Source organism: Erythranthe guttata, chromosome 12 (genome assembly GCF_056151865.1).
Source record: "Erythranthe guttata isolate IM_541 chromosome 12, IM_541, whole genome shotgun sequence".
Lineage (NCBI taxonomy): Eukaryota > Viridiplantae > Streptophyta > Magnoliopsida > Lamiales > Phrymaceae > Erythranthe > Erythranthe guttata.
The window spans coordinates 17,251,110-17,278,668 of NC_142544.1; the positions used below are offsets into that span (position 1 = coordinate 17,251,110).

Consider the following 27,559-nt stretch of genomic DNA (forward strand, 5'->3'; position numbering starts at 1 on the left):
TGTTCTCTACGTTGATAGCTCAGATCTGGACTTCCGAGGGTAGATCTGATATTTTCCCGGAAGTTATCCCCAAGATTTTTAGATCTTTCCCACAGACGGCGCCACTTGATTTGGTCCGTAGGTCTTCGTCTTCCTCAAGCCAGCTTCGTCCGTACTCCGGTGGATAGACCTGCAACGCCGGGAGGGGTTCCCGGCGGGAAAGCTCCGACGATCAAGTCAGTGATCGGAATAAAGGGAAAAACGTGTAATGTAATAGTAATTAGTGTATATATTTCTCGTGTGTGTGCGTGTGTTGATTCTCTTATTTATAGATGAGGAAAGCTTGGCCTTCAAGGCTTTCCTTTTTTAGGGTTTCTCTTTTCCCCCAAGTCATGTATCTTGGGCCGGTATTGTCCTGGGCTCGCCTTACCCCGTTTTGGTATTGGGCTAGCGAGTTAAGGTACTCCCACGTAGTTCCGAGGTTCGCGCCATACGACGACTTCGCTCATAGTACCGAGCTAAGACATCATGGGTTCTTCATTATGGGCCTATCATATTGGGCTTACCCTAATGGGCTTATGCTTATTTGTTACTTGTCAAACTAGCCCATATCATCTTTAATCTCTCATTATGAAGTGGCTTACACATGGAGGCAGGGGCGGACTCAGGGATTATTGGGTGGGGGGCTAAAAAAAAATTTTTGGACTAAAATGATACTAAATTTGAAGTTTGGGGGGCTAAATGGTATAAATCAATAGATAAATAACATAAAATATTAAAAATTTAATAAAAAATAGGTAAAAAAAAATTTTCTGCAGGGGCGGAGGCCCCCCCAAGGTATACCTTGGGTCCGCCCCTGCATGGAGGTGACATTACGAACCGGAGGAACGCCGTCGGAGGAGCAATAAATCCGATAACGGTGAATTTAGGTTTATTAAGACAAAAATGGAAATTCTTAGCGGGATTCGACATAACTGCAACACCGTCGGTTGCTGACGGGGCAGTCTACTTCTCCTCGTGGAATGGGAATCTCTACGCCGTTGATGCTTCCAACGGAGCGCTGATCTGGCAGCGGAGTTTGGTGCAGCTGACCGGGCTAACTCCAACGGGGCGGTATGGCAATGCAACGGTTTCGAGAGCCACTCCTGTGGTGGCAGGTGATCTCCTCATTGTCGGAATATATGGGCCCGCTTATGTGGTTGCTGTTACACGGGGTGCCAAATGCAGTAAACCAGCAACCTTATACCATGGTCCAAGCTAAGTTCAATATAATTCATACCACATTTGGTTACATACCTTCAAAATGTGTGTACGTGGCATGGATTCATCTCATATTGAAACTGATGAAGTCTGCATGCATGGTGCATGCAGTAGTAGAATTATATAATATTACAAAATTTTCTGCAATAATTCTTACAGGCATCAAACGAATCCAGGAGTTCCCCCAAACACTTCAGCAGACGATCGAGACAGTATGGACGTACGTACGATTCAGCGCCTTCCGAAGTGCTTGCAGGGAACTCTAGGGGACATCTGAATTTATTTAATTACTTAATTGGAGTTGCTGTTTTTAATATTTTTCAAATGCTGTATCTGAAATGTGGCTATTTATAATATAGGGTTTTGTCAAGAAAATAAATAATATTAAATATAATATTCTTTCCTGATCATCTCACATATATACTTTAGGGCAAATCTGGTTATACCATGGAATCTTTGTGATCCATAATGAACCTGGACATGATTATATTGTTTGGAGAGATGAAACACAATTGGTGCAAAAGAGAGAATCGTATTCAGTTCAGTGCTCATTTGCCGCCCCTACCATTTTATTTCATGCCCCCGGCCCGGCCCGATTCTTTTTCGCCATTCGTTTTCACCTGCAGGATGCAAAAGCTAGCTAATTAATTTAATTCATTCTTGCACAACTGTAATATATTACTTTACTACGTATGAGTTCCTTTTCCATAAGGTATATATATATCAGTGTTCTAAAAATCGGCCGAGGCGGCCGATTAATCGGTCTCCAAGGCGGAGGCGGTCCAAAACCTTTACGATTTTAGTGTAAAGGTTTGAAAACTCGGTTTTTGGCCTGTGAGGCGGTTTTAGGCGGTCCGAGGCGGTCTGAGGCGGTTTTTTTTTTTTTTTTTTTTGCCAGATTTGTTCACCACTACCGTCACCGCCTCTCTTACTGTCTCTTTCGTTCACCGCCGCAACCGCCGTTGTCATCGACTTGCCCTCCCTCTGTTTCGTTATTTTCTATCTTTATTTATGTATTTTTCGAAAAATACAATTTCAGATTTGAACAGCAGTAATATGACTATAGTCATATTCTAGTCATATTCTAATATGACTATCGTTGAATATGACTGTAGTCATATTAGAATATGACTATTGTTGAATATGACTGTAGTCATATTCGAATATATTTTATCTTATCGTTTCAAGTTGACTTGTATTAACAAGATTCAAATAGTGATTTTTTGTGTGGATGTTGATTGGATTGTTTTCGTAAACATTAGGTCATCTTCGTTGTTTTATATAATTTGGTAAACATGACTGTTCCACACTATACAATTGGATTTTTTAAGTTGAAAATGTAAAAAAACAATATAAAAAAGAATATGACTATAGTTGATATAGTCACATATAGTCATATTCAACTATAGTCATATTCGGGTAGTTAATCAGTCGAATTTTTTTTTTTAATTTTTTTTGTTTAAAAAAAATATTTTTATTAAAAAATATGTTAATTAAAAAAATATTAAAAAATAAATAAAAAATACCAAATAAAGTCCGAAAATAATCAAAAATAAAAAATATTTTTTTTTTTATTTGGTAGCAGTTTTTTAGCATTTAAACGTGTGTGAGAGAAAGAGTGAAGAGAGAAAAAAAGAATAATTGAGGCAACATATTATAATTGACATAAGGGTAAAATTGGAAATAGAAGTTCTAGGGGGTTATCACAAAGAAAGATTTAAGGGGTAGACATATTACCATTTCTTAGCGATATGAGGGGTTTATTGCTAATGACCCCTAAAATGTAATCAATGCATGCATATTAATTATTCTTAAAAACATGTTCAGTTTGTCTGAGATAATTTTTTGTATTGTCATCTGTCAACCGTTAAATATTGTATCTGGACGCAATTATGGGATTTTTGTTATATCTGGAGTATGTGTTAGAGAATATAATCTTCATGATATATATATATATATATATATATATATATATATATATATATATATATATATATATATATATATATATAGGGTTTATTAGGGATAACCCCCTTTTCATATTTTCTAATGAGGTAGATCCAATTTTTTTTCCACTTTTTGAGATAGACCCAATTTTGCCAACTTGGCAAAATATATTATATAATTTCCCTTTAATACCCTTGTTTATTTTTAAACGGCATTTAATTCCTTTAATACGTGATTTGAGATTTGCTGATACGTTGCCTAAAATCACGGAATAATATTACGTGAGATCATTGGCCGTTATACCAAATCGTGTATAATATTTTCGGAAGTTCTCTTTCATCGGATTTTTATCTTTGAAGATTTCTGCACCGTCGTGGAAATAGGATCGAATTGAGCGCTCATCTGTTGGACGTTGTTAACCGGGTATGAATGCGTTTTTCGATTTATTTTTCGTTCAATGGCTAGGATCGTCGTGTATGGTGGTTAGAAATTTTAAGAGGTGTGTTGATACTTGATTATATTATGTAGAACGTTTTTTAACAAAATTATTCCGTCATATATACATCGTTAATTTTGGCGGATGATGTTTGTTCGGAAGAGGATTGACAGAGTTAGATAAAGATTGTTCACGCATATTGGACCAGAGTTATTTTATATGAACGTCGTAGTTGGTTTACGTAGTAATTGAAATAACTGTCCGCGGTCGTGGAGTTCATGTGTTTGATCCCGGTCGATAGTTGATTTATTTGTTTATAACAGCGGATTTTAGGACTCTGGGTAGTACATTAAAATATACTTTGTAGTCTTTTTTAAGTTATCGTATGAATTTTGCATTTTAAGTTTATTTTTTATCATATTAATATATTTTTTAGTATTTTGTATTTTTAATGTCGTATTATGATTCAAGGTTTTATCGATGGCGAATTTTGTACGGATTTTGTTGAGATTTGGTGGGTTGGTTGCTATAAAGAGGTGTTCGAACGGGTTTACTCGCGGTTAATTGGTTGCATTTGTTATTTCAAAGTGGCCACAACTCGATGGGTGGGATATAAGCATGACATATAGGCTGGAAGGCGTTGGTGAATGTATCTTGGCTGACGATGAGGACATGATTTCGAGGTTTGGTGGGTTGGTTGCTATAAAGAGGTGTTTACGATGTAATGACTCGGTAACGTTGGTTAAGTGCTAAACCGTTGTAATACAGTAGTATACTATTATGAATACCATATGATACTACCATTATCATTTTATTATACTATTATGAGATTATTAATGTACTAGAGTTTTTTAACTCGACATATTGGTTTGATTGTGTTATGATGTGTTTTAAGTATTTTATCAAAACCCTAGATTGAAATTATGAGATTATTAATGTACTATTGTATTGGTTATGTTGGAATACTTTACGTTGGTTTTGTTCTCAATGTTCTTGTCATTTCAGTGGTGTATTGTTTGTAACACAATTTCATATCACTACTATAACCGTAATATACTATCATAGCAGATTAATGTACTATATTGAAATTATTAATATACTATGTGGTTGAATAATACGGGATCCATAGTCGATTAACGAGATCCATAGTCGAATTAGATCAATGAGATAGTCTATTACATGATATAAGGAAAATTACCCTAATTGATTAGTATTTCAAACAAACATATTATTCAGTTTCCATTTATATTATTATTTTTTCATATATATTATTATTTATCCTAATCGTTTTCATATAATAAGGAAAATTACCCTAATTGATTAGTATTTCAAACAAACATATTATTCAGTTTCCATATATATTATTATTATTATTATTTTAGGGGTTTGATGATTTTTCGGCCCATAGTCGATTAACGAGATCCATAGTAAAATTATACCAGTGGGATAGTCTATTAAATGATATGTGATAGTATATTAACACAGATGTAATTCGACTATGCATCTCGTTAATCAACTATGGGCCGAAGAATTATCAAAACCCTAGATTTGAGTAATCCTAGATTTGAGTAACCCTAGATTGGAGCAGTGACGGCGGCCCATAGTCGATTAACGAGATCCATAGTCAAATTATATCAGTGGGATAGTTTATTAGTATATTGTCGGTTTCGTTGGGCCAAATTACGTGAGTTTGCCAGAGATTTGTTGCCCAAGTATTTCAAGCACAACAATTTCTCCAGTTTCGTTTGGCAACTGAATACTTACGTGAGCTTTTGCTAATCGAATCCTTCGATCTGTAACGAGGAATTTTGTTTTTTTTTTTTTTTGTTTTTTTTTGTTTCGGTTATTGATTGAGTTGCTTATCTGATGATTTTTTAGGGATTTGGGAAGGTTATGCCTGATCGGTGGGAGTTCTTCAATGAATGCTTTCGAAAAGACGAGAAAAGGCCGTTGTGCGAAATCCAACGCCGGAAAATTTCTACGACGCTGCACCACAGCGGACGGTGTCTCCGTCGGACTCCGGCGAGGAGCAAGTACTTTCCTCATCTAATTTATCCTGCACCGTCCGCGAGATCCGTATAAATTTCTGGTTTTGAGAGGTTTGTAGATTTTTTGGTAGTGGGTTTGTGGGGATAGTGTTTTAACGGGAAAATAGGGTGGGATTTGATATTATTTCAAAAGGTAAAGTAACGTGATTTGTGGGATTTGATTGAGGGTACTTATGTAATTTAGAAAAGGTTGGGTTTTTATCAAAATGGCAAATTTAAATTTGGGTCTACCCCTATTATTTGAATGTCTAAGGGGGTTATATCTAATAGACCCATATATATATTCCTGCTTTTTCTTTACCCTTTTTCTTCTCTTCAAAGTTGAAAATAGAAACCTGCTCTTTAATTTTTCCTTTTTCAAGAGGTATATACTATATGCTACCACTCACTATAGTATCTGATTTCAGTCTCTACTAATATGAACTTTTGTGATTACAAAAATATATCAGAAACTTATATTATATATTTCGAGAAACAATCAAAATATTCGAAACTATATATTATACATGAATTATATATATATAGTTCTTCTTCTTGAGGCTTTTGGGATTTTTGTAACAAATCGATCCTAGGTTAATTAAGTAAAAGAAACTTGAATTGCTTTAAAAAAAACATATATTTAACAAGTTCTATTGAACAATGCCTAAGAAATTTACATCAAATTTTAAACAAAAAATATATTTACTAACATTTTGTAATACGTTCTTTTAAAAATCCTTAATTCACCGATCAATTATCATTTTCGATCCCTAAATTTTTAAAGAACCTACAGTAGAGAAGAGAAAACTAGGGTTTTATTAAACTGAACTGAATTTTTCCGATAATTTTAAAATATAAAAAGTCCCCTATATATGTGTATTAAAAGTTCGAAAAATTCAAGGGTATGCAATGCACATCCCGACATCCGCCACTGGGCAGAGATATATACTTGACCCCATATAACGTTGGCTTCGAAACCCGAAGGCAGGGAGAAAAAAAGAAATGCATGCAAATTAAATGATATTATTCATAAAAACCGAAAGTTGATAAAACCGATCTAACTTGCTCGATTATTTGCCAGGTGGCACCCAAAGTTCCCCCAAACACTTCACTGCAGCACCCTTAGTTAGGGTACAATGTTTCATGTAGTGAAGTAGTCTGAGGGAACTCCGGTTGGAACCCGACTTGTTTCCTCTCGTTCTCTTCGATCTCGATCCTCATGTTATACTTTGTCCTAAACTTGTTATCTATTTATAGAGCATTGAAAAAAAGCAAATCATGCAGAACTTGTGATAAAGAAACTCATGACTGCATGCATATGCGATGCTCTTTTCATCCTAGGATACGTAAGAAACGTGAGACGGTGTCTGAACCTAGTCGGAAATATAGGTTAAATGATGAAGCGCGAGAACAATCTTTGGAATCAACTGACTACTACATCTCTATCTTTCGGAATATTACTAGTTGGAGAAATGCAGGACCGTAATTAAAGTATACGATTCTAACGTTCTAACGTACGTACAGTTTGATTCCGTATATCTTTGTTCTTCATTAAGCTATGGTTTGCAGCTAGGTTCAGCGATTTCGAGCTTTTCAAAGAGTTATAATATAATCCTCTGGATATGAATATATATATATATATATATATATATATATATATATATATATATATATATATATATATATATATATATATATATATATATATATATATATATATATATATATATATATATATATATATATATATATATATATATGTGTGTGTGTGTGTGTGTGTGTGTGTGTATAATGTGGTAATTGTTAATTAAGCCCTCTCACTGAGAAATATATATATACATATGCTATTAAGGTGAAAATCAAAGGTAAATTAGTACAGTATAATGTGGCTTTCTGTTATATATACTAGCAAGTTACACGTGCATTTGCACGTGATTGATCATGTCAATTCTAGTAAATTATTTATATTAAAATTAGCATTAGAAGCGATAAGATTATAAAAAAAACATTTATTATTATATAAAAATCGAAACAATTCAGACTATTCCAAACATTCAAGATTTTGGCTATGAACTATAAGGCTAAGGGTTTACGCATTTTCAGAACGCCAATTGGTTTTAGAACAACTGGTAGCGCATGAGGTCCTACAGCTTACATTTAAAAAAAGAAATAATTGTGTTTATACGCAAGTCTTGGTTCGATATGGCATGCCTTTTTTGAGATCGGCCTTCATGAGTTCCAATCCTCCGGCCAATTTATTGTTTAATTTCTGCAATTCGGTTTCGGTTTCGGTTTCGGTTTCGATTCCCGATTCTGTTTATTCATTTATACTAGCAACTTGGCTGGAAGGTCTTAGGGTTGGACTTTTGTAACATAGACAAAAAAATTAATTTCTTGATAGGATTAGTTTAGTTTGTTAAGTTTTGACCATCATTCTGTTTCTTTTTTTTTTTTCAACTTATTAGGCAACTCCCTTTTTGCTTTTTCAGGAATCTCTTCTCATCTTTGCAAATGTATGATAATTTTTTTTTAATGTTTTTTTGCTAACATCACATTTTCAACTGAAACAGCTGTTACTTATAATAGTATAGTACTGGTCGAATTGCCCATATATAGAAATATAAAAAAATCGTGTATAATAGCATTAACATCACCCCCAGGATATTTTTAATGCATGATCGGCCCCCCAAACTTAAAATTCTGGCTCCGCTAATGCTCACCGATAATTATAAATAGGTCAACATTTCTGGCACTTCTATGTATCTACCTAAGTTATGGATTTAATTACTTGCAACCCAACAAAAAATTCCATATTTGTTATTCTTATTTTATCATTTTGTTTTCTTTCAATTGTAGAAAACTCAGCCGCAGAGGTATATATATATATATATATATATATATATATATATATATATATATATATATATATATATATATATATATATATGCTAATTATTTTTTTTCTTTTAAAACAAAATGTTTTAAATTGTTCAATACAATTAAATTAAATAAAACAGAAAAAATGACTAACTACTCTTTAATTTTCTTATCATACAGTGGCTTACACATGGAGGTGACATAACGAACCGAAGGAACGCCGTCGGAGGAGCAATAAATCCGATAACGGTGAAATTAGGTTTATTAAGACAAAAATGGAAATTCTTAGCCGGATTCGACATAACTGCAACGCCGTCGGTTGCTGACGGGGCAGTCTACTTCCCGTCGTGGAACGGAAATCTTTACGCCGTTGATGCTTCCAACGGAGCGCTGATCTGGCAGCGGAGCTTGGTGCAGCTGACCGGGCTAACTCCAACGGGGCGGTATGGCAATGCAACGGTTTCGAGAGCCACTCCTGTGGTGGCAGGTGATCTCCTCATTGTCGGAATATATGGGCCCGCTTATGTGGTTGCTGTTACACGGGCCACGGGTCGACTCGTCTGGTCAACTCAGCTCGACCCGCGTCCGTTGGGCTTAGTGACCTCGTCTGGAACTGTTTACAGGGGGTTAGTTCACATTGCAACTCTTATATTATTTAGGGTAAATTACAACTACCCCTGAGGTATAGTCAATTTACAAAAAAAACCCTATTGTTTAGATAATTACATCTAGCATCCTCAACTATGATTTTTTCTTACACCTCTACCCTTATGGTGTCAAATTCAACATAATCATCTAGATTTCGTGGAATGTGCTCTAGTTTGTACTCGTTTTGTGTAAAAATACAGTTTCTAATGCACCACAATCTGATATATGCAAGCCGAAGAACACATATTATGATCATCTTGCTTCAAAATGTGGAATTCGAATGGGATAAAACAGCTACAAAATTTATAGTATTCTATATAATCTCGAAAATTCTACTAAATTTGAAACCGCAAAGGTGGATGTGTAAAAAAATTTATAATTGAGGGTGGTTGTAATTACCAAAACAAGATGGGGGTTTTCGTAATTTGACGATACCTCAAGGATGGTTGTAATTTACCCTATTATTTATTGAGTAAAAAGCAGTTTACCCACTAAACTAAGGCCCGTTTTGCGATTTACCCCAAACAAATTTTTATTTGCACGTATTTACCTAAACTCTGTTTTATAGATTAATCCAATTTTCTCTTACTTGAAGGGGATTCTACGTGGGAGTATCATCCCTAGAAGAATTATTACCAGCCAGACAATGCTGCACCTTCAGAGGAAGTTTAGTGAAACTTGATGTAAGAACAGGAACAATACTATGGCAGACCTACACTCTACCGGATAACGGCGGCCAAATCGGAGGCTACTCCGGCGCCGCCATATGGGGCAGCAGCCCCTCCATCGACACAGTCAGAGGCCAAGTCTATGTCGGCACCGGCAATCTCTACCTAGCTCCGGCGGAAGTTCTCCAATGTCAGGCTAGGCAGAACAACCGTACAACGCCGCCGAGCACTGATGACCAGTGTTTCGGACCGGAGATACACTTTGACTCTTTGATGGCATTTGATATTAACACGGGGAGTATTGTGTGGGCCCGGCAGCTTGGAGGGTACGATGTTTTTTACTTTGCGTGTTTGGTTCCGAATAACCCGGATTGCCCGCCCGGCCCGAATTTGGATGCCGATTTCGGGGAGGCTCCTATGTTGATCACTATCATTTCGAATCGGAGATTGAGGGATGTTGTGGTGGCAGTGCAGAAAAGTGGCTTTGCTTGGGCGTTGGATCGAGATAACGGCGATATAGTCTGGTTTACGGTGAGTTTGTTTTTCAAGTTTAATAAACCGTATTTCGAAAACGTTTCGTATCAGACAGTTTGTCGACCATTTTTAATTTCCCAAGAATTAGAAGAATATATGTTCCGGTCGCGAATCCCCCAATATTTTTATTGTTTACTTAATTATTTACATGATTTAATAATGAGTTCAAATTGATAGTCGATAGTAATATTTCTAATGTTTATGCCTTTTCGAATATGCCGGTTTCCATATTTTCATAATTTTAGGCATAGCTCATAGTATTATTTCTAGTTCATCCTAAAAATAAAACAATGTCGCGGCGAATTAATTTTCGTTTCGACGTCCACAGAAAGCGGGACCCGGATCCCTAGAAGGAGGCGGCGTATGGGGTGCTGCCACCGATGGAGCACGTGTGTATACTAACATAGTAAACAATGACAATCTCCCCTTCACACTAAAGCCGTCTACTCAAACCACCACTAGCGGCGGATGGGTGGCAATGGACGCCAACACCGGAAGAATCCTGTGGACCACCGCTAACCCTAGCAATGAATCAGCCCACGGGCCGGTGACAGTAGTGAATGGAGTTTTATTTGCAGGGTCGGTGGCGCCTAGTGGGCCCGTCTATGCAATGGATGCTCGAACGGGGGCTATAATATGGTCGTTCGAAACTGGGGCTACTATATATGGAGGTGTGTCGGTTAGCTATGGGTGCGTTTATATTGGCCATGGTTATTCTGTCAGCCTCGCTAAGTTCCATCCGACTTGGAATAGTGGAAAATATCTCTTCGCCTTTTGTATTCCGTAAAGTTAGGTTCGTGCATTGAAAACGATGCAAAGAGAAGTGAACTCGAAAACGATATCGAGAGATTTTCAATAAGATTTATGAAGAACAAAAAACTGACATATATGTATGATAGATTTGTTACATACACTTGACTAGTTCATTTTTCCTCCTTCTCAATAATCTGATACCAATTGATACGATCACTTGGAAATCTCAATAATTCGGCTTATTCAATAATAATTATCTAAAAAAAAAAGTTTAATTAGACCTGGATATTGCTATGAATAGAGTCCATCGACGGTGTGTTATAGGAACAATTAGTTCGGAATAATTAGTTTTATTCACATGTATATACAACTTTGTTCGGATTTGATATGCCTTTCGACTTAGTTCAGATTCGATTAACTATTGTAATTCATGAGTTGCAAGTATTGGCATTACTGTCCTTATGGGTGTAGTTCAACTGATTTCGAGGATAGTAAATAAATGCAAGTAATTACATTGCTGTCCATTTAAGTATAGTTCAATTGATTTCGAAGATGATAAGCTGGTGCAAGCAATCGACTCTATGTTATTATAACTCTGTTGAATACATATAGTGAAAATTTCTTCTCCCCTAATTAGGGTTGGCAATTCGTAGTTGCTATATGCTCTAATTAATTAATTAATTAATTAATTAATCAATTGATTAATTAATTCAACAAGTGGACTTTTCTCATTGGTTATAAATAGATCAACATTTCTGGCTATCCTCTATTCATCGATTAATTAGTTATGGATTTAAAATTAATTACTGGCACCACAACTAAGAATTCCATTTTTGTTACTCTTCTTTTATCATTTTGTTTGCTTTCAATTGTAGAAAACTCGGCTGCAGAGGTATATATATGCTAATTAATTATTTATTTATTAATTTATTTTTTAAAATGTTTTAAAATTTTCAATACAATTAAATAAAACAGAAAAAATGATCGATTAACTACTCTTTAATTTTCTGATCATACAGTGGCTTACACATGGAGGTGACATTACGAACCGAAGGAACGCCGTCGGAGGAACCATAAATCCGATAACGGTGAAATTAGGTTTATTAAGACAAAAATGGAAATTCTTAGCCGGATTCGACATAACTGCAACACCGTCGGTTGCTGACGGGGCAGTCTACTTCCCGTCGTGGAACGGGAATCTCTACGCCGTTGATGCTTCCAACGGAGCGCTGATCTGGCAGCAGAGTTTAGTGCAGCTGACCGGGCTAACTCCAACGGGACGGTATGGCAATGCAACGGTTTCGAGAGCCACTCCTGTGGTGGCAGGTGATCTCCTCATTGTCGGAATATATGGGCCCGCTTATGTGGTTGCTGTTACACGGGCCACGGGTCGACTCGTCTGGTCAACTCAGCTCGACCCACGTCCGTTGGCCTTAGTGACGGCTTCTGGAACTGTTTACAACGGGTTAGTTCACATTGCAACTCTCTTATATTATTTATCTTTTGTTATATTCTTAGGCCCCGTTCAATTAACAAGCCTGCCGAGTTGGTATACATAAAATTCAAACATTTGATAAATTTTATTTTGGCTAATCCTATCTAGGTAACACGAAACCGAATTAACCAATATAAAATATTCTACCTGACCAAGAAAAAAAGCGAAAATCTGATAGACTGGATCGAAATTAGCACTTTTGGAAAAAAAGTCAATTTTTTTCAAAAATGAAAAATTAATTACAACACCGTTCCAACAAAATTCAAAAAATTGTAATGGAAATACTTGATTTAGAACCGGCATAGTTCAAAAATTCCGATTTTCCCGTCACCTATAATATGCATTATAATATTGATAGGGTAAATTACAATCACCACCCTAAGGTAAAATGGAAATATAATTAAAATCCATTTTGTTTGAGAAATTAAATTCAGCTCCTTACAATTTGTAAATTTCTTACACCCTACCCCAAACAAAAGGGTGTCAATGTAAGAAATCTACAAATATCAGGGGATGGATGTAATTACAGAACAATAAGGGATTTTTTAGTAAATACACCTTACCTCAGGGGTGTTTTGTAATTTCCCAATGTTGATATTTATGCATGCAATTTTCTGGTTTTTTTTCTTCTACTTTGGAAGAAAAATAATTTAATTTAAAATGGGATCGAAAATCACGATCTAATATGTATTACAATTCCGATCCAAAAAAATGGGAAATCTATAAACAAACTAATAACACAGTAATTAATGCTATTAATTACGAATAGATTAATCCAACATTTGAATTTTCTCTAATTTGAAGGGGATACTACGTGGGAGTATCATCCCTAGAAGTATTACTGCCAGCAGGGCAATGCTGCACCTTCAGAGGAAGTTTAGTGAAGCTTGATGTAAGAACAGGGGCAATAATATGGCAGACCTACACTCTACCGGACAACGGCGGCCAAATCGGAGGCTACTCCGGTGCCGCCATATGGGGGAGCAGCCCCTCCATCGACACCGTTCGTGGCCGTGTCTACGTCGGCACCGGCAATCTCTACCTCGCCCCGGCGGAGGTTCTCCAGTGTCAGGCTAGGCAGAACAACCGGACAACGCCTCCAAGCACCGGTGACCAGTGTTTCGGGCCGGACGTTCACTTTGACTCTTTGATGTCGTTTGATATTAACACGGGGAATATTGTGTGGGCCCGGCAGCTTGGAGGGTACGATGTTTTTTACTTTGTGTGTTTGGTTCCGAATAACCCGGATTGCCCCACCGGCCCGAATTTGGATGCGGATTTTGGGGAGGCTCCTATGTTGATCACTATCGTTTCGAATCGGAGATTGAGGGATGTTGCGGTGGCGGTTCAGAAAAGTGGCTTTGCTTGGGCGTTGGATCGAGATAACGGCGATATAGTTTGGTTTACGGTGAGTTGTTGGTTGTCTTAAAAGCTCAAATATGTCATAATTTATTACTCTTTATGTTCCATATTATCTCTTATCTCTGTTAGTGGAACTACATTTATTGAGTTTCTTAACATCTGTGCAAAAGTGTTAAACTGATGTTGAGGAATAGAGGGGAGTACATAATTAGATATTATTTGATGTTTATTTGAATTTATTGAGGAGTTACTTATCGATCCACAGAAAGCGGGACCCGGATCCCTAGAAGGAGGAGGCATATGGGGTGCGGCCACCGATGGAGCACGTGTGTACACTAACATAGTAAACGGTGACAATCTCCCCTTCACACTGAAGCCGTCTACTCAAACCACCACTAGCGGCGGATGGGTGGCAATGGACGCCAACACCGGAAGAATCCTGTGGACCACCGCAAACCCTAGCAATGATACCGCAAACGGGCCGGTGACAATAGTGAATGGAGTCCTCTTTGCAGGGTCGGTGGCGCCAAGTGGGCCTGTATATGCAATGGATGCTCGGACCGGGGCTATAATATGGTCGTTCGAAACTGGGGCTACTATTTATGGAGGAGCATCGGTTAGCTATGGGTGCGTTTACATTGGCCATGGTTATTCGGTCGGCCTGGCTATGTTCAATCCGACTTGGAATAGCGGGAAATATCTCTTCGCCTTTTGTATTCCGTAAAGTTAGATGATAGATTTGTTACATGCACTATGGTGTATATGACTAGGGAATTCTTGTTGGAACTTTACTAGTTCGTTTTCCATCTCAATAATTCTATACCAATCGATACGATCTCTTGTGAATCTCAATAATTCGGTGGTTTATTCAATAATAATTTATGCTTGATGAAACTCTAATACAAGAAAACTATTTAAAGATCCTAGCATTCTACTCCAACAAGTAAGATCAAGTCTATTTAAATGAAATAACTAGAATTATATTCTAATAGGGAAAGTAAATAATTTTAATAAATTAAAAACGACAGCGTTTGGAAGAGACAGTCGGATTTATTGCATCAGATGGGCCTCGCAAGGTATTGGGCCTTTTAATTGGTGGACCCAACAATTAATTATCCAGTTTGAGAAATGGATGAAGGCGCGTAGGATGGGAATACACGCGCTCGGGGCTGAGGAAGGAGCCGCACGGCGCACACCAGCTAATATCAAATGGACATTTGTCACTCGTTTACTAGTTACGTAAATAAAAACATGTTTAAAAGTCAGCTCTTTTGACTTCCCGGTCTAAATTTTTAAAAGTCAATGCCCCTTCTAGATAATCTTCATCTAATTAATTATCTAATTTCATTAAGTGGACTTTTCTCTCAGTTTATAAATATCTCAAAATTTCTTGCTCCCATATTCATATGAAGTTATGAATTTAATTACTTGCACCCTAACTAAGCTAAATGGCATTTTCGTTATTCTCCTTTTACCATTCTGTTTGCTTTCAGTTGTAGAAAAGTCAACCGCCGAAGTACGATCATTTTTATTTTCTGATTATTATATTATTATTATTTTTATTATTATTATAATTATTATTATAATTGCAGTGGTTCACACACGGAGGAGACATCACTAACAGAAGGAGCGCCGTTGGAGGAACAACAATCAATGCAGCTTCCGTGAAATTAGGACTACTAAAACAAAAATGGAAATTCTCAGCCGGGTTCGACATAACGGCGACGCCGTCAATTGCTGACGGAGTAGTCTACTTTCCGTCATGGAACGGGAATCTTTACGCCGTCGATGCTTCCAACGGAACGCTGATCTGGCAACGGAGTTTGGGGGAATTGACAGGCATAACTCCGACGAGGCTATACGTGAACGTAACAGTTTCGCGAGCAACTCCGGTGGTGGCCGGCGATCTCCTTATCGTGGCAATCTATGGCCCTGCTTATGTGGTTGCTGTTGAACGGGCCACGGGTCGACTCGTTTGGTCCACCCGAGTCGACCCGGGTCCGCTGAGTGTAGTGACCGCTTCTGGAACTGTCTACAGAAGGTTAGTTCTTATTTGTAACCCTGGTATTGATCTTCCATTAACTCAATAAAATTCCCAATTTGTAAATTAAAACAAAATTAAGTAGATGCTAATTAATAAAGTGATCAATAAATCTGATTTTGATTTTGATTTTGATTGAATTAAGGGGATTCTACGTGGGAGTATCGTCTCTGGAAGTATCACTGCCAGCAGGGCAATGCTGCACCTTCAGAGGAAGCCTAGTGAAGCTTGATGTAAGAACAGGGGCAATAATATGGCAGACCTACACTCTACCGGACAACGGCGGCCAAATCGGAGGCTACTCCGGCGCCGCCATATGGGGGAGCAGCCCCTCCATCGACACCGTTCGTGGCCGTGTCTATGTCGGCACCGGCAATCTCTACCTCGCTCCAGCGGAAGTTCTCCGGTGTCAGGCTAGACAGAACAATCGAACAACACCACCAAATATTGGAGATCAGTGTTTCGGATCGGACGTCCACTTCGATTCTTTGATGTCGTTCGATATCAAGACAGGGGAAATCGTGTGGGCCCGGCAGCTCGGAGGGTACGATGTTTTCTACTTTGCGTGTTTGGTCCCGAATAACCCGGATTGCCCGCCCGGCCCGAATTTGGATGCGGATTTCGGGGAGGCTCCTATGTTGCTAACCATCAATTCGAAACGGAGGTTGCGTGATGTTGTGGTGGCGGTCCAAAAAAGTGGCTTTGCTTGGGCTTTGGATCGCGACAGTGGCAATATAGTCTGGTTTACGGTGAGTTTTTCGAGTTTTTTTTTTCTTTTTGCACGGTTAGATTGCACAATTACATTCGATTGAGTTGTTGGTTGCCAAAAAAAAAGCTCGAATAGTGGACAGGGGTATTTTAGTCTAAACATGTTTATTTGAATTCATTGATCCACAGAAAGCGGGACCCGGATCCTTAGAAGGAGGCGGCGTATGGGGCGCAGCCACGGATGGAGTGCATGTGTATACTAACATAGTAAACGGTGACAATCTCCCCTTCACACTAAAGCCGTCAAAACGAATCACCACCGGTGGCGGCTGGGTGGCGATGGACGCCAACACTGGAAGAATCCGGTGGACCACCGCTAATCCGAGCAACGATACGGCCCACGGGCCCGTGACCATAGTCAACGGAGTTCTGTTTGCAGGATCGACAGCGCCTAATGGGCCCGTCTACGCAATGGACGGTAAGACGGGATCTATAATATGGTCGTTCGAGAGTGGGGCCACAGTGCATGGTGGAGCGTCTTCTAGCTACGGGTGCATATATATTGGGCATGGCTATTCTATCGGTCAAGCTCGATTCCATCCAACTTGGACTAGCGGAAAATATCTCTTCGCCTTCTGCATTAGTCCCGTAAAGAATTAGATGTTGTAGCAACAAATTCTTATTTGCGATTTTGACAAACAAGAAAAACTTGCACACAAATAATTTTATTGAATTAAAAATAAATATTGCGGGTTACAAACTCTAATTTAATCATCCGATTCATCTCTCGAGAATAATATGCGTTTGACTTTGAATTTCGGAGTCGGGTCGTTGACTTGATCTTCTCCGGATTTGATTTGGATTTGAATAACGTCTTCCGAAGGTCTTGCGACTTGAATCTCGGATCGAACGCTCAACTTTGACGGGTTTTGACTTGAAGATCTTGGAGTTCTTCTTCGCTTCCGAAGGTCTTGCGACTTGAATCTCGGATCGAACGCTCAACTTTGACGGGTTTTGACTTGAAGATCTTGGAGTTCTTCTTCGATCTTGATTTGTTGAACTTATACGCCTTGAATTTGATGAAGAACGACTTGAATATTATAGAGGGAATTTTCTCCTACGTTTTTTCTTCTTCTTAAGTTGTGTTTTGAATTGTGTAGGGATGGTCCCTATTTATAGTGTGGTAGAATAAGAGTCATACTTAAAGTCTTCTTGATAACGTGGCGCGATTTGATTGGCTCTCTTTAAAGAGAAGAAATAATCTTATTGGCCAATAATTAATTGATAATTATCTCCATAACTTATTTTACAAGATAAATTATAATTTAATTTAGACACAATTTAATTGGTTAATTTGATTAACCAATTAATTAATTTTATGTATCTACAGTCAACAGATGCATAGAAAGCAATGTGAAGAGGTGAACTAAAAAGGCAGGGAAATCTTGATTTTCAAGAATGAAATTATCTATATTTTTCTTTTTATTGAATTGACTTTTTCTTTTTATTGCATTAATGGCAGGTTGATATGAAGATTATAAAGAGGCAAAATCCCATTAATGAAATTATCTACTTTATTTTTTTTTTGGTTTATTACATTATATCATCTTCGCCTATATATACACGATTTCGAAATGACTGGATATTCGTGCAAATAATTTCGAGTGTGCATCTCAGTAACAAGCAACTCAAGAACATGGCTTCCCATAAGATTATTTTCTTGGTCTCTTTTTTGCTTATTTCACTTGGTTAGTTTCTCTCTCTAATGTATGTATATATATAATTTGAATTTAATGACATTATTTAACAAGATCATCTGCTGTAAATTTACATCTTTTACATCTGGCATTGGAAATATAATCAGTTACGATGAAAGGTGATGCTAGTGTTGCTGACGTTGTCGATGTTGGGGAAGATTCAGTGTCGGCTGCACCTCCTCCACTAAAACGATGTCGTGATGGGAGAGTTGATTGTAGCGGCTACCGGTGCCGTGGGGGTGTGCCTTGGTGTATTAATGGCTTTTGCGATTGCTGGTAGAGGATCAATAATTTGACGCTGATCACTTTTTTTCTCAATTTAGAGAAAATAAATTAGTTGATCAGTATGAGAAAAAACTTATTTGTTATTTTATCAATATGTATTTGAATGTGGCTGTTTCTACTGTTGTTTGAATTTCAAGGTATTAAGCGTATAATTGCTAATGAAATGAATCGAGTATAAATCGACAAAATTACCCCTAGTTTACCAAAATCCAATGACCGTGAACGAAACGGACAACGAACCGGACAGCTAACTGGGTCACGGTTGGATCGGTTCAATCGGGTTTCAACCGGGTTTTTTTAATTTTTTATTTATTTAATTATTTATATATATTTAAAAGTAAATATTATATTTTTAAATTATTTATATATAATTATGATTATGATCGCTACTAAATATTTATCTAAAGACCATAATTTTATTTATTAATCACCCCAATAAAATATAAAAATACACAAAAGAGCACAAATTATAGAAATTACATAAAATTTAAAAATAAATCAAACTAAATCAATTTTAGAAACATAAAAGCATAAACCCTACATTGTAATAACACTTCCGCCGTCAACTTCCCTCTCTCACATCCTCTTCCTCTACCCTTTTTTTCAAAATTTCTTTTTGGGGCATGCTAAATCTCACACTAAAATTTATTAAATCCAGTGGCGGAACATATAAGGGGCGGGGGGGGCTGTTGCCCCCCCAAGATTAAAAAAAAAAAATTTTTTTAGGTATTTTGGCATTGTAGTTTTTGAATATTACTTTTGGCCCCCCTAAAGTTTTAGTAAATATGTGTCTTAACCCTCAATTTTTTTGTTTTTTCTCCACAATCTTATATAAATTATACTTATATATATATATATATATATATATATATATATATATATATATATATATATATATATATATATATATATATATATATATATATATATATATATATATATATATATATATATATATATATATATATATATATATTATTTAATATAAAAATATTTAATAAAATGGTTAAAATTTGTATTATTTTATATAATATTTATGAATATTTACTTATTTTTGATTTTTTTATCAATGTTTCTTAAAAATAATATGAGACGATGCCATTAATCTCCAAAATATTTAAGTGCAATACATTAAGATTTTTTTGCTATGTTTAAAATATGATAAAACTATAATATATATGTTATTTTAATTAAAAATTATCAATATAAACTTATTTTTGCTATGTCTTGTGAACCTAAATTTTTTTGCGGGGCACTGCTCCGAACCCCGAAATTTTATTTAGCCACTCCTACATTTTAATCATGATTCCGCCCCTGACTAAATCCCACGCATAAATTAAAAAAAAAACACTCTCTCTACTTATATTCTCTTTAATTTTTTTCTATGATGATTTTTTCCAAGTCACTTAAAAATCGTTAATCTTTCACGCGAATAATCATAAAAAGTGAGTTTAGGTTTATTTAATATTTTTCAATTTCATTATGCCTTTTTAATTATTTAAATTCATATCAATTCGATTTTTTTTTTCTCAAATTCCAACTTTATTTTAGTTTCAACATGAATTCTTTTCTCAAATTTGAACTTGGAATGATATGGACTTTTTTAGTGTGTGATTTTGAGAAAAAATTAGGGAAAAATAAGAAGGGTGGGGAAGGAGAAGATGGGATTTTAGAGAGACAAAAAATTTCAATTGTGTTTATGATTTGGTAAAATTGATGTGGGATTTAGTATATCAGTTTCTTTTTTTAGATGGTAATTGCAAACCATTTTCCAAAGTGATTATGAGTTTTTTGATGTTTTGAAAAAAATTGATTTTGAACCAAAAAAAACTCAGAATCACTTTAAAAAAGCGTTTGCAAACACCACCTTAATCCTCCTTCCTCCACTCGCCCACCAGGCACTACCACATCACTGCCAATTTTCTTGTCAAGCTTTGAACAGACCCAGACACCCAGTAAAGATTTTCTATTTATAATTTTTTTCTCCCCTTGTTTTGATAAAAAACCCGGATTTTTTCTGGTTTCGGGTCGGCGGTTCAACCGTGGGTTTTGCGGTTCTTCACCACCTGACCCGGTTTGTAGGCATTTTTGGGTTTCTACATCCAACCTGACCGGACTTGGCGGCGGTTCGCGGTTAAACCGGTCGGACCGCCCGGTCCGGTCCGGATTTCTAAATATTACTTCTGTTCCGATCAGCACAGCGATGGGGAAGATGAAGATTTACGGGCGAGGGTTTTGAGTCGATTTGGAGGCTTTTCTGAAAATATCAAGGATTGAATTGAAATTTTTGAAAACTTCATTTTGGGTTTATAAAATTTCGGGGTGAATCTGTACTTTTCGAAAGCTATAACTTTAAAGGGTATTTTGGTCTTTTTGCGTCGCACAATCGGCATGTGCAGCACACAACACTGAGTTGGTTTCTTGAGTACAAACATCATTATTCCGGGCACGGGTAAGGGGATTAAAAATGCCTTCTTAAGGACAACATGATCCTAACAATTTCGTACGGAAAGATTTTTGAGTCCACCATACGAGGTTATTACAACGAATTCGTGAAACATAGGAAATAAGCTGCTTTGATAGATACAAAAACATTGGTAGTGTGTGACAAACCAGATTCGAAACAGCAAGGATGAAGACAATAAAATCTGATGAAGATGAATTTCTCGAGAAATAAAAAAATGAGTGAGAATTTTACGCAATAAAATGAATAGGAAGGGACTTGGTGGAAGTTTTCGTAACACAAACGAGTTTACGACGTTTGCTTTAACACGACGAGCTAATGTCAGCTAATCATCCTGAGTTCCCCCAAACACTTCAGTGGAGTTACCATAATTGAATAATTAATTGGTTCGACTGAAGTTGTTGTAAGGGAACTCGAGAGGAAAACCCGACTCACTTTCACATTTCGTACTTATTATCGTTCCTTTCTTACCTATTTATAGAGAAAAAAAAATCGAGGGAATAACATAATCTTTTCGCCAAAGGACTCGAGTGAAAAAAGTTGTGAGAGAGCTCAAGAATTAAAGAACCTGTCCCTTTGTTTCAATTACCTTTTCCTACCGTTAGAATAAAAATCGATTTTTTACAAAAAAAAAAAAAAAAAAAAAACATGAACCATTGAGACGGGACCACTTACAATCCAAGAAAACAAGGTAAAATACAGGGGAGTGTTCGAACCTGGTCAAGAATGCAGGTTAAATAATGAAAAGGGAATATTATAAATTTTGAGAACAAATGACCATATCGTATATAATCCATCTTTTTGGTCCATCACCTTTTTTTTTTCCAGAGATAATAAATCACAATGGCAAATGAACGTAACACGAGTTCAATCGCCATGCATTAAAAAGGGTTGATTCCTTACAAGAAAAACGAAATATATTACGATTTGGGGAATTGGGATATGCAGAAAGAATCGACATATTCTCTAACCTTTGAGAACCCCATTATATTCTTCTCCACTTATACCATGATTGCGTCCAGGTGCGTTTATCTCTTCCAAGTTTCCCACAAAGGCCTGATATTTTTCCAGGGCCTGTAATAAAATGCATCAGCTTACTATATATATATTAATAATAATGTCAGGTTGAAATCATTCATCGAAACAAGTCATCAGGTTTCCCCTGGAGTTTCCTCAATCGCTTCATTGAGTCGGTTTTTTTATTTTTTTAAATAATAAAAATACTCACTGAAGTGTTTGGGGGAACTCCCGGAGATTTCCTGATACATATATATATAATAATAATAATACATAAAGAATTCAGTTTTCGAATAAAAAAAATCAATTCATCAGATTTTTTCTACTGGAGTTGCCCTCGATCGCTTCATTGAGTGTTTTATGTTCTATAAAAACGAACGACATTCAATGAAGTGTTTGGGGGAACTCCTGTGGTAAACCTGATTATCATGTCATTAAGCCTCTAACTGAACCAGGCTGGCTACAGGTCCATTTTCGTCGATTTTTTTTTATTTTATTTTTTTATAATATTTTTCAGTTTATGAATGCAGTAATTAAATAGCATAATCGAATGCAGCTTTTCTTACAGTATTACCACTAGAGTTTTATGACAACCGTCCTGCTATGGTAAGTCCGCTTTCGATAAAGCTACCTCTTCCAATCTACTTGAATCACCTTATCTGAAAATCGAGAAACTGATTAGAATCTATAAAATGTGAAAAGTGTATCACGCAGAGCTCGTAAAAAGCAATTAAAAGATTATTAATTTTTTTATTTTTTTTGCCGTTTTTCACTAACATGACCAATTAACTGCTTAGACTATTACCAATATTGCCTCTTGAAGAGGATAAAGATCTGTCGATATCGAGTCCTTCTCCGCCATTACCTTGAACCAGCACTCGAACTCTCGGCGAAAGACTCGATTTTCCATTAGCCGAAGTTGGCAAAGAAAAACGCCTGGTCAAACCTTTTTTATCAACTGCATCTTGACCGAATCTCGGCGAAACATTCACTCTCACCTTAGCCTTGGAAGAAGCAGTTCTTGCCATATAACTCGGCACCCTTGTACCACTCTCAAGCATTACATCACAATCTTCATGTTCGTATGGTAATGAAGTTCTCCGGCTCGATTTATAGTTCTCGACGCTGACCTGGCAATCCTTGTCTGAAGGAAGAAAATCGAATTCAGCCTGATTGGATATTTCCTCACTGGATTTTTTCGGAATTTTCTTTACACCATGCCTAACTTTGTTATTCCCGGTTTCGAGAGCAGATTTGGCTGACTGATGAGATAATTTTCTTTCTTTGTGCTCAAGTTTTTCTATCTCGGCATTTGGCCTAATTTGCTCCGTTTGAACTGTTTCTTTCTGCCCGGAATAAGGTGGGGCCCACACTTTCGATATTGACCACCTAAGCAGCCACTCCCATGCAGAGTTTGGTTCACTAGGACCGTACTGAAGGCGCAGTGGCATTCTAGTTGATGATGACGAAAGTAGCTGAAAGAGACGAACTTATATAAATAACATATTTTTTTCAAAAAATTATCAATAGTATTACTTATGTTTAATGCAGTAAATGGACCTACCGAATAAACAAACGCATTCTTCAATAAATTATCAGCTGCGCTATTCTCCGTTTTGCTATAATCGGTATGCTTGGAGTCCTAGTGGAGAAAGAATTACCCCATTTCTTATCAAATGCATCGAATGAAAATCGATTACATGAACAAGAAACCAATTCGATTTACTTTACCTTCTCGACAAGACTTTGTCTTTTGCACAGTCCACTTGCAATAGCGGACTGCCTAACAATGCGACCTCGCGTAACTGCTTGAAATTTGACAATACTTTGCACGCAGAATAATGTAGCGATAGCCTGTCGTCGAACCAAATGACCACGAACAATGGCTTGCATCCTTACGATGCCCTTTAGAGTTTCAAACGAGGTGCGAGCCTTTTGAAGTCATCAAAATAGGCAAAAGTATAAGTAAAACCGACGTCTCAAGAAAAAACTTTACAAAAATATATATATGTCAAATCCTAAAATAAATAATCCGAAAACTGATCACAGTAGCAAAACAGAGCAGCAGTAATAAGTACCTGATAACTCCTTAATGAGGCTTGAACAACTGTAGCAGCTTGCTCGAGCCTAATATTCTCTGCACCATTTGGTGGGCTAGGGTCTGATGACATGTCAATGATGTCAGCATCTTGCTTAGCGGAAGAGGAAACTAGCTCATCGTTTGGCAATTTTGCAGACTCTCCCTCGTCAATTATGCTTATTGGAAGAGGAACTTCATTCGAAATTTGTGGTGTATCGACTATTAAAGTGGGTATTGGTTCTTTCTTGCTTGCAGATCTCTTCATGTATAGTTGACAAGAAAATAATCGTAAGACTTTCGAAAATTTAAAAAAAACCACAAACACGTGAACAACTGCTACTGCTCATTATGCTCAAGATTCGGTTTTTATGAGACCAGTAGAACATGTTTTAGGCAAGAAAAAACGAGGCACAGACAAAGTACATGTAATGGAAACTTACTGAAAGTTCTCTTTGCTCGGATAAATTAGACTTGGATGACTTTTTGCCAAACAGGCCCTTGATCCATTTTCCTGGAGATTTTCCCATCCTAGTAAGGCCGATACGTTACAAGATTAGACGAGGAAACCTGCAATATTTCAAATCAATTTAAATCTGTAAGTGCAGAAAGCAAAACATAATGAATCAAGCAAACACGTTTAAAGGTGATATATCGCCTTAAATATATAAGTATTTATCGTAATTAATGTACTGAAGCTTTTCTCGAGGGGCAATCAACAATAACTTCTTCTTCTTGTTTTAATTTTTTTTAAATGGCACTATAAATGGTAACGCACTTGCCCAAAAATCAGTATGTCGAGAAAATTTCCAATAAAAAAAAGCAGAATATATAAATAAGAAAAAACTTGTATTTTCTCCTTGCAGTTACAAATGAGCTTATAAGTTCGTGATTTTTGATCAAATCGCAGCTTAATTGCTAGAGATCCACATCGGCATATGATCAACATAGTATGAGGTGAATCCAATGGAAAATTTTATCAAACACTACAATCTGTAACCGAGATTTGAGATCGAACTCCTATGAACACATACTCAAGGATAAAATTGAAATCACGTAAAGCAATGTATCGAACCGGACATTGCTTCGCTTAGTCATCGAGCCATTTTTATAACAAGTTTATTAGGTGAGAAATCGAGATCCCATCACTTTCGAGTCAAGGATCTAACTTCTTGATCAGAATCGAAGAAAGTAGCTTATAATGTAGATTGATCAAGCAATCTACATTAACTAGTTAAAATTACTTGCTTAATACTGATAGCTGATAAATACTGAAACCCATGCAGAAACTTAATAGTTAAAAAATTAAAAACCAAAGCCCATACAGAATCAGCAGAGAAAACTAAGTACTAATTAAGAAACTAAGTAGATCTTAACCTCACCTCAATTAGACGGCGAATTACTTCAAAACCCATAAATCATTTTCACCTGTCGGAATCAAAACAAGAAAAATTAACCATAATTTCATAAAAATTCAATCTTTCAGAGATCTGCAAATGGGCTCGGGGATTGTTTCACATTATGTTCATGCAACACGACAGTGTATCCAAAGATTGCATCTTTGTGTGTGTGTGTGTGTGTGTGTGTGTGTGTGTGTGAGAGAGAGAGAGAGAGAGAGAGAGAGAGAGAGAGAGAGAGAGAGAGAGAGAGAGAGAGAGAGAGATATATATATAGAGAGAGAGAGAGAGAGAGAGAGAGAGAGAGAGAGAGAGAGAGAGAGAGAGAGAGAGAGAGAGAGAGAGAGAGAGAGAGAGAGAGAGAGAGAGAGAGAGAGAGAGAGAGAGAGAGAGAGAGAGAGAGAGAGAGAGAGAGAGAGAGAGAGAGAGAGAGAGAGAGAGAGAGAGAGAGAGAGAGAGAGAGAGAGAGAGAGAGAGAGAGAGAGAGAGAGAGAGAGAGAGAGAGAGAGAGAGAGAGAGAGAGAGAGAGAGAGAGAGCTTACAGCTCGAGATTTGCATATATCAATGGCAGAAATCTGGTGTGGTTTAGAACTTGTAAGAAGAAGAAAGCATCTGACGATTTGAAATCACTTCAATTTCTTTTTGAGTTTCGAATTGTAGGTAGTACAGTATAAGCCAACCAGGCGCGGGCTGTGATTCGACTATGCGACGTCGTTTTAATTTCTTAGAACCCATTTGAAATTGGGGAAAAAATTTAAAAAGCAATTAATTAATGTGGTTTCGTGGAATGCCCTATACATCACGGTGAGTTGTATTATCAAATTTTGGCGTTACTCCATGGCACGTGCCCATTTAAATTTCTGACAATTTAAATTAAATATTTCAAAATCAACAATTGAAAAAAACATATATTACTTTCTAAGAAATAAAATGAAAGTAACTAATTTTCAAATGTGATATATGTGGACTAAAGTAGTTAAAAAAAAAAAAGTACGTCAAAATAATTTTACAGAGTCAAATTTATCGAGAGGAAAATCGTTCAAATCCCATGTCGCTCGAATATCTCCGCTTCAATTTCAAAGAAAATATTGTATGATAAAATAAAATATAAGGCAGCTCCTTTTTAAATGTGATGCGTGTTGACTCGAGTAGTTGAAATACTCAAAAGTACGACAATCAATCGATATAGGTGACTCACTTGTTCCAACGGTTATGTCATTTATTCCTTACGAGACACTGTATATAGTACTTCGAACTTATTATACATAGATTTTGTGCACTTATTTTAACTAATTAATAAAATACTAGGAACATTTTCTAAATAATTTCATAAAATACCAAGATTTTTTTTCTTAGGGATGCATTTAAATTTTAAAATCGGGCCGGAGCCCATACTGTCACAAGATGGGTTTGGATAAGGCCCATCGTTGAGGCCCAATTTACAAATAAATTCAAGTCCAAATTACAAATAACTTTTTTTTTTAGTTATATTAAAAAAAATTACACCCAGAATTATTAAAGTACTTATACTACTGAATACTGATGAAGCAATGTAATAAATATAAGGTTGCGGCTATATGCAATACTAATTCCACTTGTGCAAGACCAAATTAAAGAAATATTTCATTTTATTAAGATGAAATGACAAATATACCCATAAATTAAATGACTTTTGTTTGCTCATGCAAGACCAAATAACAAATAATAAAAAAATATGAAACAACTAAATTTCGACATTACGGTGTCGAATATATGTCCATAAATTCGACACCTTAATGTCGAAATTTAGTATATTTGGACTAATTTGCTAATAGTTAAATTTCGACA

General features: G+C 36.5%; 4 protein-coding genes across 5 annotated transcripts; 3 read left to right on the forward strand and 1 right to left on the reverse strand.

The window, feature by feature from the left end:
* Nucleotides 1-7,043: 7,043 nt before the first annotated feature.
* On the forward strand, nt 7,044-11,163 carry LOC105967487 (uncharacterized). The gene is made up of 5 exons (XM_088827363.1): nt 7,044-7,131; nt 8,506-8,522; nt 8,707-9,152; nt 9,770-10,373; nt 10,705-11,163. Exons 1-5 carry the CDS (start codon nt 7,044-7,046, stop codon nt 11,161-11,163), a joined length of 1,614 nt encoding a protein of 537 aa, XP_088683489.1.
* Nucleotides 11,164-11,897: 734 nt separating this feature from the next.
* On the forward strand, nt 11,898-14,880 carry LOC105967410 (uncharacterized). The gene is made up of 4 exons (XM_012992005.2): nt 11,898-12,021; nt 12,149-12,594; nt 13,429-14,032; nt 14,252-14,880. The coding sequence occupies exons 1-4, from the start codon at nt 11,917-11,919 to the stop codon at nt 14,708-14,710; spliced, it is 1,614 nt and encodes a 537-aa protein (XP_012847459.2). The 5' UTR covers nt 11,898-11,916; the 3' UTR covers nt 14,711-14,880.
* A 455-nt stretch (nt 14,881-15,335) lies between these two features.
* Nucleotides 15,336-18,941, forward strand: LOC105967408 (uncharacterized). 2 transcript variants are annotated; one of them, XR_016034655.1, is made up of 6 exons: nt 15,367-15,502; nt 15,579-16,027; nt 16,173-16,776; nt 16,925-17,618; nt 17,704-18,483; nt 18,600-18,941. XR_016034655.1 is itself a non-coding variant. In XM_088826272.1 (4 exons), exons 1-4 carry the CDS (start codon nt 15,401-15,403, stop codon nt 17,393-17,395), a joined length of 1,626 nt encoding a protein of 541 aa, XP_088682398.1. In that variant the 5' UTR covers nt 15,336-15,400; the 3' UTR covers nt 17,396-17,495. The 2 variants fall into 2 exon arrangements, 1 of the variants encoding a protein (XP_088682398.1); XM_088826272.1 differs by lacking the exons at nt 17,704-18,483; nt 18,600-18,941 and having other exon boundaries at nt 15,336-15,502; nt 16,925-17,495.
* Nucleotides 18,942-21,974: 3,033 nt separating this feature from the next.
* On the reverse strand, nt 21,975-26,592 carry LOC105967653 (protein IQ-DOMAIN 29). Its single transcript, XM_012992266.2, has 9 exons — nt 26,275-26,592; nt 25,718-25,763; nt 24,779-24,905; nt 24,337-24,597; nt 23,990-24,190; nt 23,823-23,900; nt 23,064-23,733; nt 22,833-22,917; nt 21,975-22,315 (listed from the first exon to the last, which is right to left on the reverse strand). The coding sequence occupies exons 3-8, from the start codon at nt 24,863-24,865 to the stop codon at nt 22,886-22,888; spliced, it is 1,329 nt and encodes a 442-aa protein (XP_012847720.1). The 5' UTR covers nt 24,866-24,905; nt 25,718-25,763; nt 26,275-26,592; the 3' UTR covers nt 21,975-22,315; nt 22,833-22,885.
* Nucleotides 26,593-27,559: the final 967 nt, after the last annotated feature.